The sequence below is a fragment of the Peromyscus maniculatus genome, chromosome 1 (genome assembly GCF_049852395.1).
Source record: "Peromyscus maniculatus bairdii isolate BWxNUB_F1_BW_parent chromosome 1, HU_Pman_BW_mat_3.1, whole genome shotgun sequence".
NCBI lineage: Eukaryota > Metazoa > Chordata > Mammalia > Rodentia > Cricetidae > Peromyscus > Peromyscus maniculatus.
In genome coordinates this window covers 1,659,580-1,675,719 of record NC_134852.1, presented here as the reverse complement: position 1 = coordinate 1,675,719, position 16,140 = coordinate 1,659,580, and the positions used below count along the sequence as shown (strand labels likewise).

The window sequence follows — 16,140 nt, the reverse complement described above, 5'->3', positions numbered from 1 at the left end:
CAGGAAACACACCTCAATTTCAAAGATAGATACTACCTCAGAATAAAATCCTGGGAAAAGTTTTTCCAATCAAATGGTCTTAAGCAGGCTGTATAGACATCCTAATACCCAGCAAAATAGATTTCAAACTAAAATCAGTAAAAATAGACCAAGGAGAGCATTACATACTCTTCATAGGAAAGATCCACCAAGATGAAGTTTCAATCTTGAACATTTATCCCCCAAACACAAAGGCACCCACATATGTAAAAGAAACATTACTAAAGCTTAAAACACATAAAAACTCACTCATTAATAGTGGAGACTTCAACACCTGACTACTGGACTGATGTGCCAAATCAAAACTTAACAGAGAAATAAGGGACTTAGCTGTTGTTATGACTCAAATGGAGTTAATCAATATATACTGAAGATTTCATCCTAACAAAAAAGTATATACCTTCTTCTCAGCACTCCTTGGAACCATCCCTAAAATCAACCATATACTCGGCCACAAACCAAATCTCAACTGAATGAAAACAATTAGAATACTCTCCTGTGTTCTATCATACCACCATGGTTTAAAGTTAGATTTCAACAACAACAAAAATTACAAAAAGCCTGTAATCTCATGGAAACTGAATAATGCTCACCTGAATCACCAAAGGTCAAGGAAGAAAGAGAAAATATTTAAAGACTTCCTGGAGACCAATGAAAATGAATATATCACATACCCAAAATTATGGGACACCACAAAAGCAGTGCTAAGAGGAAAATTCATAGCACTAAATGCCCACACAAAGAAGTTGGAGAAATCTCACACTACTAACTTAACAGCACATCAAAAGCTCTAGAACAAGAAGAAGCAAAGTCACCCAGGAGATATAGATGCCAGGAAGTAGGCAAATACAGAGCTAAATTCAATAAAATAGAAATAAAGAGAGTAATCAATGAAACAAAAAGTTGGTTCCTTGAGAAAATCAACAAGATATACAAGCCTTAATCCAAACTAACCAAAAGGCAGAGAGAGAGAGAGAGAGAGAGCATCCAAATTAGCAAAATCAGAACTGAAAAAGGAGACATGACAATTAAAAATGAGGAAATCCAGAGAATCATCGGGTTATAATTCAAAAACCTGTACTCCATAAAACTGGAAAATCTAAAAGAAATGGACAATTTTCTGTAGAGGTACCACATACCTAAGTTAAATCAACACCAGTTAAACTAATTAAGTAGACCAATAACCCCTAAGGAAATAGAAACAGTCATTAAGTTTTTCAACCAAAAAAAATTCCAGGAAGAGATGATTTCAGTACAGAATTCGTCCAGATCTTCAAAGAAGAGTTAATACCAAAGTTAATACCAATACTCTTTAAATTGTTCCACTCAATATCAACAGAAGGAACATTGCCAAACTCCTTCTATGAGGATACAATTACCCTGATTCCCAAATCAAACAAGGATACAACAGAGAAAGAGAACTACAGATCGATCTCCCTCATGAACATTGATGCAAAAATACTCAATAACATATTGGCAAACAGACTCCAAGAATACATCAAAACAATTATCCACTGATATTAAGTATGCTTCATTCCCAGAGATTCAAGGGTGGTTCAACCTATGAAAGCCTGGCAATGTAATACAAAAAATAAACAAACTGAAAGAAGAAAACCACATGATCATCTCACTAGATGCAGAAAAGGCCTTTGACAAAATCCAACACTTCTTCATGATAAAGGTCTTGTAGTGATCAGGAATACAGGGGACATATCTAAACATAATAAAGGCAATTTCCAGTAAGACAACAGTCAACATCAAAATAAATGGAGAGAACTCAAATCAATTCCCCTAAAATGGAAAAGACAAGGCTGTCTGCTCTCCCCACAATTATTCAATATAATACTTGAAGTTCTAGTCAGAGCAATAATACAACAAGGATATAAAGGGGATACACATTGGAAAGGAAGAATTCAAGATTTCACTATTTGCAGATTACGTTATAGTATATATAAGTGTAGCTAGAGTTTTCCTGCCTTGCCCACAGTCAGGACAAATCTTTGTCACCCGCCAGTCCCACAGCCGCTCAGACCCAACCAAGTAAACACAGAGACTTATATTGCTTACAAACTGTATGGCTGTGGCAGGCTTCTTGCTAACTGTTCTTATAGCTTAAACTAATCCATTTCCATAAATCTATACTGTGCCACATGGCTGGTGGCTTACCAGCGTCTTCACATGCTGTTGGTCATGGCGGCGGCTGGCGGTGTCTCTCTGCCTCAGCCTTCTGCTTCCCAGAATTTTCCTCTCTCCTTGTCCCACCTACTTCCTGCCTGGCCACTGGCCAATCAGTGTTTTATTTATTGACCAATCAGAACAATTTGACATACATACCATCCCACAGCACATAAGTGACCACCAAAATTTGACCAAGGCGTTCATACAGCTTATAAATACCTTCAGTAATGTAGAATGATACAATATTAACTTAAAAAAAAAACAGTAACACTCCTGTATACAAATGACAAATGGACTGAGAAAGAAATCAGAGAAACATCACCCTTTAAAATATCCACAAATGATATAAAATACCTTGGGGTAACTCTAAATAAGCAAGCATAGGAACTGTATGAAAAGCACTTTAAGTCCCTGAAGAAAGAAATTGAAGAAAATGTCAGAAAATGGAAAAATATCCCTTGCACATGGATAGGTAGGATTAACATAGTTAAATGCCAACCTTACCCAAAGCAATCTACAGATTTAGTCCAATCCCCAACAAAAACCCAACACAATTCTTCAACAGACCTGGAAACAACAATACTTAACTTTATATGGAATAACAAAAAACCCAGAATGGCTGTAAGAACCCTTTACAATAAAACAATTTCTGGAAGCATCATGATCCCTGACTTCAAAGCTCTAATATAGAGCTAGAGTTATAAAAACAGCTTGAGTAAATAGGAATTAGTCTTGAAATCATTGGCATAGGAGATCACTTCCTAAAGATAACGCCAGTATCACAGACACTGAGAACAACCATTAATAAATGGGAACTCATGAAAATGAGAAGCTTTGTAGGGCAAAGGACACAGGCAATAAGATGAAATGACAGCCTACAGAATGGGAAAAGTTCTTCACCAACCCCACATCTGACAGAGAGTTGATATCCAGAATACATAAATAAGTCAAAAATTTAGACATCAAAATACCCAAGAGTCCAATTAAAAAATGGACTATAGAGCTAAACAGAGAATTCTCAACAGAAGAATCTCAAATGGCTGAAAGACATTAAGGAATTGCTCAACATCTTTACTCATCAGGGAAATGCTGGTCAAAATGACTCTGAGATACCATCTTACACCTGTCAGAATGACTAAGGTCAGAAATACTCAAGAAAGCTTATGTTGGATAGGAGCAAGGGGAATACTCCTACACTGTTGGTGGGAATGCAAACTTGTATAAACACTTTGGAAATCAATATGGTGCTTTCTTAGAAAATTGGGAATCAACCTCCCTCAAAATCAACCTCCCAGCTATACCACTCTTGGCCATATACCCAAGGAATATTCAATCATACCACAAGGACACATGGTCAATATGTTCATAGCAGCATTATTTGTAATAGCCAGAACCTGGAAACAACCTAGATGACCATCAACTGAAGAATGGATAAATACAATATGGTACAGATACACAATGGAGTACTACTCAGCAGAGAAAAAACAATGACATCATGAGATATGCAGGAAAATGGATGGAACTAGAAAATATCATCCTGAGTGAGGTAACTCAGACTCAGAAAGACAAATATGGTATGTACTCACTCATAAGTGGATACTAGATGTAAAGCAAAGGATAACCAGACTGCAACTCACAACTCCAGGGAGGCTGCCTAGTAGAGAGGACCCTAAGAAAGACACAGGGATTGCCCAGGGCCAGAGAAATGGAAGAGATCTACAGGAGCAAACTGGATGTGAGGGGAAGTAATGGAGGGTAAGGGTGTTGGAAAGTGAGCTTAGGGGAACAGGAGGTCCCAGCTGGGTCAGGAACAGAGGGGGAGAACAAGGAAAGAGATATGATGATAAATGAAGACCCCATGGGAATAGGAAGAAGCAGAGTGCTAGAGAGGTCCCCAGAAATCCACAAAGATACCTCCACTATAGACTACTGGCAATGGTCAAGAGAGTGCCTGAGATGACCTACTCTGATGATGGGATGGCTGAACACCCTAACTGTCATGATAGAACTCTCATCCAGTGACTGGTGGAAGCAGATGTAGAGATCCACAGCTAATCCCCAGGTGGCGTTCCAGGAGTACAACCTGAGAGAGAGAGAGAGAGTAGCGATGATATGAGTAAGAGATATTGATACCATGATTCGAAAAAGCACAGGGACAAATAACCAAACTAGTGGAAACTCATGAACTGTGATCCAATAGCTGAGGAGCCCCCATGAAACTGGACCTGGCTCTATGAATAAGTGAGACAGTTGATGAGCTTGAACTGTTTAGGACCCCCTCCCCACACACAGTGGGATTGGCACCTGCCCTTTATGCATAAGCTGGCTTTTTGGAACCTAGGGCCTTTTTGAGATACATTGCTCAGCCTTGGTGTAGGGAGGAGGCGACTGGACCTGCCTCAGTTGAATCTACCAGGCTGGGCTGAATCCCCAGGGCAGACCTTGCCTTGGAGGAGGTGGGAATGGGGGGTGTATTGGGGGGTTAGGTTAGTGGATGGGAGAAGGTAGGACAGGGGAATCCATGGCTAATAGGTACAATTAAATTAATTATAAAATAAAAATATTTATAAAAAACAATCCCAGCACTTGGGAGCCAGAGCCAGGCAGATCTCTGTGAGTTCAAGGCGAGACTGGGCTACAGATTTAATTCCAGGAAAGGCGCAAGCTACACAGAGAAACCCTGTCTCGAAAAACAAAAATAAATAAATAAAATAAAATATAAAATTAATAAACCTCCATATACTCGGTATTTGCTATCCAGAGTCTAGGCTTGGTGCCTCAGTGCTCAAGGGGCAGCACATGTTGTTTGTTCGGGGCACTCGAGCTGTGGTAGCATCTGATGCCCTTGAAATCTGCTGTGCTTCCTGCACTGACTCCCTGCATTTCCAGGGTCCCAGGCAAGGGCTAGGCAATGATGGATCCATGTCGATGTTTACTCTGGCCAGGCTGCTGCATTTCCAGAAAACCAAATACAAAAGGTGAGCAGTTGAGCTGGGGGGTGGTAGACAGTGGTCAGGACGCAGTTCCAGTCATAGCCTTAAATATAAGTATGTTCAATGACATACTGAAAAAAGAATTCAAAGAATGATTATAACAATGTTCCACAATGCCAAACAGGACACAAATCACCTTCAGGATAATGTATGGAGATTAAAAACTCACATGCACCAAGGAACTGAGAGAACATATGACAGATGCATTCCTAAATGTACAAAATTATGAAAAAGTCAAACTAAAATTTGCAAAGGAAATAAAATAAATCCAAAATATCTCAGGAAAACATTTTCCAGAGGAATATTTAAAGTTGAAGACAAGTTGGCAGCCTTGAAGACCAAGCAGAATAATTAGAAAACTGAAATTGTGACAAAGATAAAAATTAGGATAAATGAAATATGTATAGGACCAGGGAGGGGGTTACCATTAAACAATCAAATTTACAAACAATTGGCAGAAGAGAAGAAGAAGGACTCACAATGACATCAACAGTATATCCAGTAAAATACGATGGGAATTTTCCAATATATAGTGATACAGGTGGCCATCTTGAGGCAGGGCATTTAATATCAGAAAAGAAGCTTCCTGTCACATATCTTACTTAAAATTTGATTTATGCATATAAAGGAAGGAAATTAACAGTTGCAGAGAGGGAAACCCATTTCATAGAAAGGCCCCTTCTATGTTAACAGCAGATTCCTTCATGAACTTTTTTAAAAGGGGAGAGTAACAGTGATGCAATCCAAGCAGTTAAAGATGTTTCTGTACCCAACAAAGTTATTTATAGTCAAAAGAGTCTGTGAGTCTCTTCAGGGGTATATACTTGAGTGCATCTGGAATTTATCGAAACAAAAATGAAGGGCACACTTGAGAGATATTTTCACTTAACTTGAAGTAGGAAGATCAATTTGCTACCCAGATCTTTGAGATAGGTAGATAGGCCTTATATTAGGTAACGGTGGTATATGCCTTTAATCTGAGCACTCAAGAGGCAGAGACAGAGGGATCTTTGTGTTCTAGGCCAGCCTCTTTTACAGAGAGAGCTCCAGAACAGCCAGAGCTACAAGGAGAAACCATGTCTCTAAAACAAAACCCCAAAAAGAAGAAAAAGGAAGTCATGCCTGTAATTGGCATCTTTTACCTGGGAAAAGACACATCTTTTATCAGGATATTAAGTTGGAAAGACACAACTTTGAATTACATCATTTGATTTTGAAAGTCCCCCTCTGTGCTGGAAGCCTATATGAGGAAATTTAAAAAGAAAACTTGTGTTCTTTGCTCTCTCTCATCTTTCTAGCAAGTCCATTTCTTCACTGGCATTAGAAACATCTATGGTATTTAAGTGTTTTGTGAAGATCTGCTCACACATTCCGAATCACAGTATGAGAAGTTTCTACATTTTGGATTGTCTTTGATGTCTAGTGATTTCTAGATTAGTTTTAATAATTCATAACCACTAACATTTCTATGAAAGACAATTGAAGAACAACTACACACTGAAAAGTAAGATACATAAGAGTGGTCAAAGAAGAGAAAGACAGCAAACATTACAAAACCAGATAGAAAAACAAATGTTATCAAACTGTATCAAATATTGCAATAACAAAAATGGCCACTAATTAGCAAATAATTATCAATATAAAATTAATCTTCACATTCTCTAATCACAATACATGAACAAAAAGATTGTTTTGTCAAACCAACATTCATTTTTTCTTCTAAAAACAAACCTTACTTACAAATGTAGAGAGATTCCTTCTGTAAATATGGAGGGAAAGATTTTTGAAGACATAGAACATTATAAAGTAAATGAGAGGCTAAATACTTGGATGGACATGGTGGAAAAATTCTCAAATAAACACTGACTAATATAAGTCAACAACACAACAGAAAGTTTTGTCCCTGTGACAAATATAGCTTCATTCCAGGGATACAGGGATGGTTCAGCATATGCAGGTCAGCTAAGTAAATGGGGCACATAAATAGATTCAAGCATAGGACTACATGATTATCCAAATGTGTGCAGAATGTGCTCTTAACAAAGTCCAGTTTCCAATCAGATTTAAAAGTTAAAAAAAACCTAACATAATAGAAGGAACACATCTTGACTTATTGAACTTTTCTTTTTCATTAAATAATTTTTCCCAGCCCAAACACATAAGAGGTTTTTCCTATGGCAATCTTATTGACACCATTATATTACAGGAAGAGAAACTCAAAGAATTGCAATGAATTCCAAGTGAGGCCAGGTGTATGTGGTGGTGCATGTCTATAATCAAACTCTTGGATGGAAAGGCAGCAAACCTTCTCAGTTTATGGCCAGTGTGGTGTACATAGTGATTCCCCATGAGCTATTGTTGCATATATAGACTCTCCATCAAAAGAAATGAGCAAAAGTTAGACAGTGATGATTTTTTTCTAGTTACATCCACTTGCTTTAAAATTTCATGATGTCATTGTTTTTTTGCTGCTAATTATGTAAATGTATCACATTTCCTTTATCCATTCTTTGCATGAGGGTCACCATCCTGAGTGAGTTAACCAAGACCCAGGTACAGAAACATGGGAAGTGCTTACTCATTAACTGAACATAAGATGTAAAGCAAATGAAAACACTTGCACCAGAGAAGTAAGTTAAAAAGGACATAAAGAGGGACACATGGATCACCTTAGGAGGAAAAATTGCTGGAATCTCCTGGATAAACTGAGTGAAGGGGACATGAGGTTTTGTGATGGCCCAGTTGGTGGAGGGATGGAGAGGGAGAGCAATGAAGGATATATATTGAGAGAAGCAGTAATTATGGCATTATGGGGATAGGGAGAAAACTGGTACCAGAGAAACACTTAGGATTCTACAAGAAGGGCCCAGCTAAGATTCCTAGAAAGAGTACTTGAACAGGCCTCCTCATTTAATCATAATGGTGAGTTTCCGAATTGTATCATGGAGTCTTCATCTAGTAACTATGGAAGCAGATGATTAGATACACAGCCAAAAACTGAGCCAAAATCTGGGAGTCCAGTTGAATAGAGTAGGGATTATATGAGCAAGTGGGTCCAGATCATAACAGGTCAACCCACAGAGACAGCTGACCAGAGTAGTGGAAGCTGAGGGAATGTAGACCAACAGCTAGGGAGCCTTTATGGGACTTACCTAATACCTGTGGATGTGGGTCATAAATGTATAGCTTGGTCTGTTTGTATTTCCTTGCAGTGGGAACAAGATCTGTCATTGGCACATAAACTGTCTTTTTAGAACCTATTCCCTAAGGTGGGATTAATCACCCAGCTTGAAGAAGGTGGGTGGAGCTTGGTCCTTCCTCAACTTAATATGCCATGCTTTGTTGACTCTAATGGAAGACCTTACCCTTTCTGAGGAGTGGGTGTTGTAGTAGAGAGGAATGGTGGAGAGGGAACTGGATAAGAGGAGGGAAGGGAAACTGTGGTTGGCAAATAAATTAAATAATTTAATGAAGAATAAAAAAGAAATTGGATGAGAAGATACATTTTCTCCACTCACCTTCAAAATAGTCCTTAATATCATAGCAAGTACAAAAATAAATGATAAACATGAAATACAGAAACAAGGAAAGAAATATGCCCACTTGTAGCTTACACTTTAATTCTAGCATTCAGGAGGCAAGAGTGTCAGATGTCTATGTGATCTTAGTTAACCTACTATATATAGTTAGTTGTGATATACCAATAATACTTTGTGAAACCCTGTTTCAAGAAAACCACAACAAAAACGACATTTGTAATTAATCACACTATGGAGAACATGAAAGAGCCCTTGCATCGGAGACACTCTGGTTCTGACACAGAACTCAATACTCAACAAAGGATGGCATGTGAGTACCTGATCATCAGCAGCTGTGTTAAACAGTATATAGATCCCTATCACCAGGTTTTTGATTATAAAGTTTTTATATTTTAAATTTTAAGAAATCCAATAATTAACTTTCAACAATCTCACTTTTATTCCAGTTCCCCAAATATTTGCTAGCATTATATGGCCCTTTCACCTCATGAAACATTCCACCTTTCAGTTCAATGCATATTAGTTCAACACTTTGTCACCAGAAATATACCAGGCTCTGCCTAATTAGCTGTGATTCTCTTTACACTCTGCTTGTCATGTTGTGCAGTGCTATTTATTGGAGTCATGCTTGCTGTCAGAGATTTGAAGAGATATTTCCCATGTTTCTGATATCCATTTATCCTACTTTGTTGCACTGTTGCTGTAATTAAACACTAACCATAAGCAAACTCAGGAGGAAGGGTTGATTAGGCTCATGGGTTAAACTAAAGGGAAGACAAAGCAAGGATTTGGATCCTTCAACTACAGTATGGACCCAAAAGGAACATTGTCTACTGCTTTGCTCTGGTTGATTTCTCCTATAGCGCTGCCTAGGGACAGCACTGCCCACAGTATACTGGGGACTCATACATCAATTATGCAGTAATAAAATGCATAAATATTATGACAGCTGCCTAGTCCAATGGAGAGAAATATTTTAGTTACACTTCTCTCTAACTTTTGTAATGTACTTTCTGTCAAGGTGAAATTAACTAGACAATTCAGTTTGCAAGCTCGATGGTGTTTGCCCACAGCAAAGAACCCATTCTTATTCCTGAATTTCTAAGATTGGGAGGCTACTCAACTTACATCAGATTGTTTACATACATTTGCTGGTAGCATGAATCTTAAAAGATTTTATTAATGAAACCAAACTTAAGGCCAGGTATCGGGGTGAACACTGGAAGATCAGAGAGACAGAACAAGACACAGATAACCTCACCTGGCCAACTTCTCAGCTGATCTTGTTTCCTCAGACTGGAAGCCTCTGTGTCCTTATATCCGAATAGCTCTCACCTGAACTGTTCTGCTCAAAACCTAAAAGCTTAACCAGACAAATGCTTAACCAGCCAAATGCTTCTTGTTCCTGATCCTCATACCTTATATATCTATCTGCTTGCTACCACCATGCCCTGAGATGAAAGGCTCTCTTTCTAGGATTAAAGGCTTCAGTCAACATGCTTGGCTGTATCCTTGAAGACATGGATTTCTGCCTAGCAGAATTTTTAATGATTAAAGGCGTGTGCTACCACTGCCTATCCTCTATGTTTAATATTGTGGATGTTCTGTCTCTGAACCCAGATGAGTTTATAAGGGTGCACAATGTTTTGGGGAACACGATACCACCACATTTGCTTGTTTGGCATTATAAAATATACTAAGTTTAATGTGGTCACTCATTTGGTATACAGAAAATGAGCTCATTGATATTTCTTCATACTAATATAATTTTGTTATGGAAGATGTAAGTAAAACTCCTGATATCAGCATATGTCTAATTATCCTCAGATGCCACCCTCTGTGTGCAGTGCTTATTGTGGTCCTGGATTCAGAAAATTCATGCAGAAGGGAATTTCTGCCTGCTGTTTTGATTGCATCCCCTGCCCAGAAAATGAAGTTTCTAATGAGACAAGTGAGTGTTTGCTGTTAAATAAATCTTTCACATAGATCATAACCTCCCAAACACACTGGGATGATCAAAGGTTCTAAAAGATGTGTGTAAAAATAAACCGTATCACTTTCCCAAGTTAGTTTTGATAATACTATGATCATTAACAATGTCACTTTAAGCAACATGTTATGCCATGACATACATCTTTGACTCATTGAAAATCCATGGTAGGTGGCCTTTTCTCATAGAAATTTTGATAATCAAACCACAGTGTGAGGGAATTCCATAGAAGGTCTTTACTAGTGACTAATGTCCTTTGAAACTACACGTAGATTAGATTCCAATCCCGAAATTTTATTAATATTTATTTTTTATATTTACATCTATGTTTGTGTCACTACATAAATTTATAAGTTGATAGGCACCATCTATATGCAGGGAATCAATGGAGAACAGAATAGGGCTTCTGATCCCTTGCACTCTGCTATGTGGGTTCTCGAAACCAAATATAAGTCTTCTGTCTCTGTAAGATAAATGAAGAGTGGAAACAAATTCTTGGGAAATTATAAGAAACTGATCAGTATGATACAAAGGATTTCAAGCTATATCCAGAGATCCCCCTTTCAAAGTACCATTGTGATTTGAAATCTAGAGGAGTGTGGAGAATTGTTCTCACATAAAGTAGAAAATATGGAGTACTATAATCAGTATTTTTATATACAGCATAGTTAATAAAGTAAAAAGTAGAAGACACAATTTGAATGATAGCAACTATCTCCAGTTATCCAAATGGTGTTGCCACCCATGTTAGTCAAATGATTATTTAGAGTTGTTTATATAACAATGGCAGATACTTACGTTTTCTATCCTGTTGTGTATCATTGTATATAATGAAAATTATTAAAGAACATTTATGGCCAGTAAAACAGATCAGAAGTTGAATCCCTTTCTACTAAACCTCATGATGAGTTCATTCCTTGGGCCCATGTAATAGAAAGATGTTGCCAAGTCTTAGAGGTTGTGTTCTGATCCCTATGTACTTGCGCATAAAACTTACTGCAATTTACTTAAATCAACTCTAAGGAAATTGTTTTACATATGAAACATATAAGAATAAAGGGTATTTACAACAATAAATACATCAAAAATTACAGAAAATATTTTTATTATTTTATTATATATATGTGTGTGTGTGTGTGTGTGTGTATGTGTGTGTGTGAGTGTGTGTGTGAAATGGGTGTTTATGTGTACACAATTGCATGTGCATATGAGAGGCATCCGAGGTGCTTGCAGTTAGAGTACAGTCAGATGTGAGACACCTGACACGGGTCTTTAGATCTGAATTCAGTTCTTCTGTAAGAGCAGTATATTCTCTTCACTACTGAGAAAAATTTCTATGCCTTAAAAAAATAACTAGTTACATGTGTCCATAAATGCATTGTTCTAGATAAAAACATTTGAAACCTAGAAGCACATCATGACTCTATGCAATTGTCCAATGATTCAGAGCAATTGTACTCAAGATTCCTAAACTTTCCATGGTGGAGACTGCAACTTATGGGCAGGATATGATTCCACCAAACAAACCTATATCCTATCACTCTTGCTTGAGTGTTCTTCTTTTATTGTGATCATGGTATTTTATCAGTATCTACTTAGCACTTTAGTACAGTCACAAAATCTGAGACTCTCATAGATGGAAATTAGTGAAAGAGGAAGAAAGGTGGTGGTCTGTTCCCAAAGGTGATAGAATCAGGAAGAAAGGCTTGTTAATGATAAGTATATACAGAGGTTTCTGCCTTCAGGAGGGGGTTACTGCTTCTTATGAACAAGACTCATGGACAAACTCTCCCTACTTCCAGATAAGGACACAACTGGGGACAGATTTTCATGATTAATTATTTTTGCATTTATAAACATCAAAATTATATATATATATATATATATATATATATATATATATATATATATATATATATGTAACATTCATCTTTCACTCTCACCCTCCTGCCTCCCCAATATAAACCCAATCACTCTCATATTGGAGCTCTGTTGTTACTTTTGCATGTACATACATACACATATACTCACACACAACTTACTAATTATGAGGGAACTTTAGTTACAATAAACATGGAAATATGGCTCTAGCAAGCCTTGCCTTTCTTCACCAATCCGTTTACCTTGTTAAAAATCATGAGATTTCAGTGATAGTTTGAATGAAATTGGCCCTATTAGAGGGTGTGGTCTTGTTGGAGAAGGTGTGGTCTTAATTCGAGGATTTGTGCCACTGTGGATGAAGACTTGGAGGCCTCTTCTATGCTTAAGCCATACCAAGTGACACAGTTTTCTTCCTGTTGCCTATGGATCAAAGATGTAAAATGTTCAGCTTCTTCTCCAGAACTATGTCTGCATGCTTAGCACCATGTTCCCCCATGAAGATAATGGACTGAGCCTTTGAACTATAAGCCACTCAATCAAATGTTTTCCATTGTAAGAGCTACTGGGGTCATGGTTCTCTTCACAGCAATAGAAATGCTAAAAAATACTATTATATTCCTAAAGCTAGTCACCAATGTCTATTCCCTTATTTGGGCACTTCCTCCTCCTGAGGCTGACTATCAAGGTCCAGCATTCAAAGTATTGAAGTCCAGCTTCCAACAACTCTGTTGTGTCTGTCCCAATTAAACTGTCCAGTCAAAATTAAACACTTCAATCTATCCAGTGGCTTCACTTTCATCTTTATAAACTGCCAATTTCAAAGAGGCCATGTCTATGTCTTCTCTATCCAGAACAGTTCTTTGTCCTCCATGGCCAAAAACCTCTTCCCCCTCTTTCTTATTGTTTTCCTCTTCTCCTTCATTCTCTATCTCTTGGTTCTGTTTCCTATTCCCTGATCATTTTTCTTTGGGTCAAATAAATATACTTTGTGTTGGCATGCCATGTGTGAATTCTAAGTGTCCCTAAAGATTTTGTTTAGTATTTCTTCTATGTCAATGGATTTGGGATAGTAAATTCATACTAGAAAACATATCACAGGAAGTATCCCAATAGAAGACAAAGTCCCCATCTATTATAGGGAGAAAATATATAACACAGACTGAAAGACATCAGGAGGCACTACAACCATGGGATCTGAGACTTTAAAATGCACTCTGTGCAAAATAATAGTTAATGATTTTACCCTCTGTCAATTCACCTGTTTAAGTCATGTACTGAAAATATCTGTGCTTTCTGATAACATAACAAATGACATCACCCACACATCATAAATTAGACAATACATGGTGTGTTTGGTTTCATTCCCCATAGAGATAATGAATGAGTATTATGAAATGGAAGCATTGTTATTCAGCAATGTCCTTCCACTCCATTCTCAGAAACAAATGCAGAATGTGCAATGTTACTTAAGCACATTCAATTGAAATACCCAGTCAATAAATGGCTAAAGCTGCATTAATCATACTTTCTTTTCTCCATCAGATGTGGAAAAATGTGTGAGGTGTCCAGAGGACCAGTATGGCAACAGAGAGCAGAACCAGTGCCTTCCCAAATCTGTGGTCTTTCTGACCTATGAAGACCCCTTGGGAATGGCTCTTGCCTCAATATCCTTGTGCTTCTCTGCATTCACAGTGCTTGTTCTTGCGGTCTTTGTCAAGCACCATGACACTCCCCTTGTGAAGGCAAACAACCAGAATCTTAGTTACATCTTGCTCATCTCACTCATGTTTTGTTTCTTGTGCCCCTTGCTCTTTATTGGCCATCCCAGCTCAGCTACCTGTATTCTACAGCAAATCACATTTGGAGTTGTATTCACTGTGGCTATTTCCACGGTGCTGGCCAAAACAGTGACTGTGCTTTTGGCTTTCATAGTCATAACCCCTGGAAGAAGGATTAGGTTCTTCATGATTTCAAGGGCACCCAACTACATCATTGCCATATGTACCCTTATCCAAATTATTGTCTGTGCAATATGGCTGCTAGTTTCTTCTCCCTCTATTGACATTGATGCACACTCTGAGTATGGCCAAATCATCATTGTGTGCAAGAAGGGCTCAGTTACTGCATTCTACTGTGTCTTGGGATACCATGGCTTTCTTGCCTTTACAAGCTTTATTGTGGCTTTCTTGGCCAGAAATCTGCCTGACAAATTTAATGAAGCCAAATTGCTGACCTTCAGCATGCTGTTGTTCTGCAGTGTGTGGATCACCTTTCTCCCTGTCTACCACAGCACCAAGGGCAAGGTCATGGTGGTGGTGGAGATCTTCTCCATTTTGTCCTCAAGTGCAGGTCTGCTGGGATGCATCTTTATCCCCAAGTGCTACATAATTTTGTTCCGACCTGATAGAAATTCTCTTCAAAAGTTAAGGGAGAAAACATCTTCCTGAACACTCATTTCATAAATTGTTACTGAAAAATATAATGATGGTACAGAAACACCTGTTGTAATACAATGCAAGATATAAGTATCAGCTATTGTTTCTTCTATGATAATGCCCAGGAATGTCATCTGTACTAATTTTCTGTACATTGCATCCTATAATCTTCCACTCCAACACTTATTTTACAATACCGGGTTCCTGGAGATTAGTGCATAAGAGATGTGTTCTTTTATTTCTCTAATACAAAGCAATATTTGAAATAAACTACAATTAATTCTTTTGATATCTGAATTAATGTATGACTTTTAAATTAAGAGAAAAACCAAGAAAGTTTGTAGTAGAGGGAATGAATATTTGCAGATGATGAAATTAATTATCCCTTCTGGAGGAGACAAGAGAATGCTGTTGCATACTAGGAGTTAGAGGAGTAAAACTTAGGGGAAAGAAAGATATTTTGTTAAATAGATAGAAATAATATTGTGAAAGATGGGAAGATGTATCAGCATTTAAAGTCATGTACATCTTTTTCAAAGGAGACGAGTTCACTATCAAATTCATACATCTTACCATTCACAGGCACCTCTACCAAGAGAGCCAATGGATCAGATGCCTTTTCTGTCTCTCAAGAACACCTGCACACATGTGTGCACATAATAGCACACTCAAAAAGCACACATACACATGTTGGAAATTAAATGAAATTTTTAAATTGAAGTTTACAAAGCACTACAATGGAACGCTGGATTTCTTTCTTTTCCATTCAATGAAAACAGGTTTTCTTTCTCATAATATCCCCTGATTATGGTTTCCCTTCCCAGCTAGTTAAAGCTCCTCCAAGATCCTCCCCACATCACTTCCTATCTGAATCCACCCCACTTCTATCTCTCACTGGAAAACAGTAAGGTTTCTAGGGGATAATAATAAAAAAAACATACTATGATAAATAAAATCTAACACAATGGAATTGGTCAAAATCAGCAAACATAAGGAAAAGGGCCCAAGAGAAGGCATGAGAATTAAACACATGTGTTTGTACACTCAGGAATCCCTAAAAAAAATCTTTCTTCGAAACATAACAT

At 37.7% G+C, this 16,140-nt stretch overlaps 1 protein-coding gene across 2 annotated transcripts in view; it reads left to right on the top strand.

Moving 5' to 3' along the window:
* Nucleotides 1–15,067, top strand: part of LOC143271880 (vomeronasal type-2 receptor 116-like) — a 35,015-nt gene extending 19,948 nt beyond the window's left edge. For both annotated transcript variants that reach the window (XM_076564392.1, XM_076564397.1), the window contains exons 5-6: nt 10,577–10,700; nt 14,163–15,067. In XM_076564392.1, the coding sequence (XP_076420507.1) occupies nt 10,577–10,700; nt 14,163–15,067 (1,029 nt within the window). The remainder of the gene's footprint in view (nt 1–10,576; nt 10,701–14,162) is intronic.
* The last annotated feature ends 1,073 nt before the right edge of the window (nt 15,068–16,140 follow it).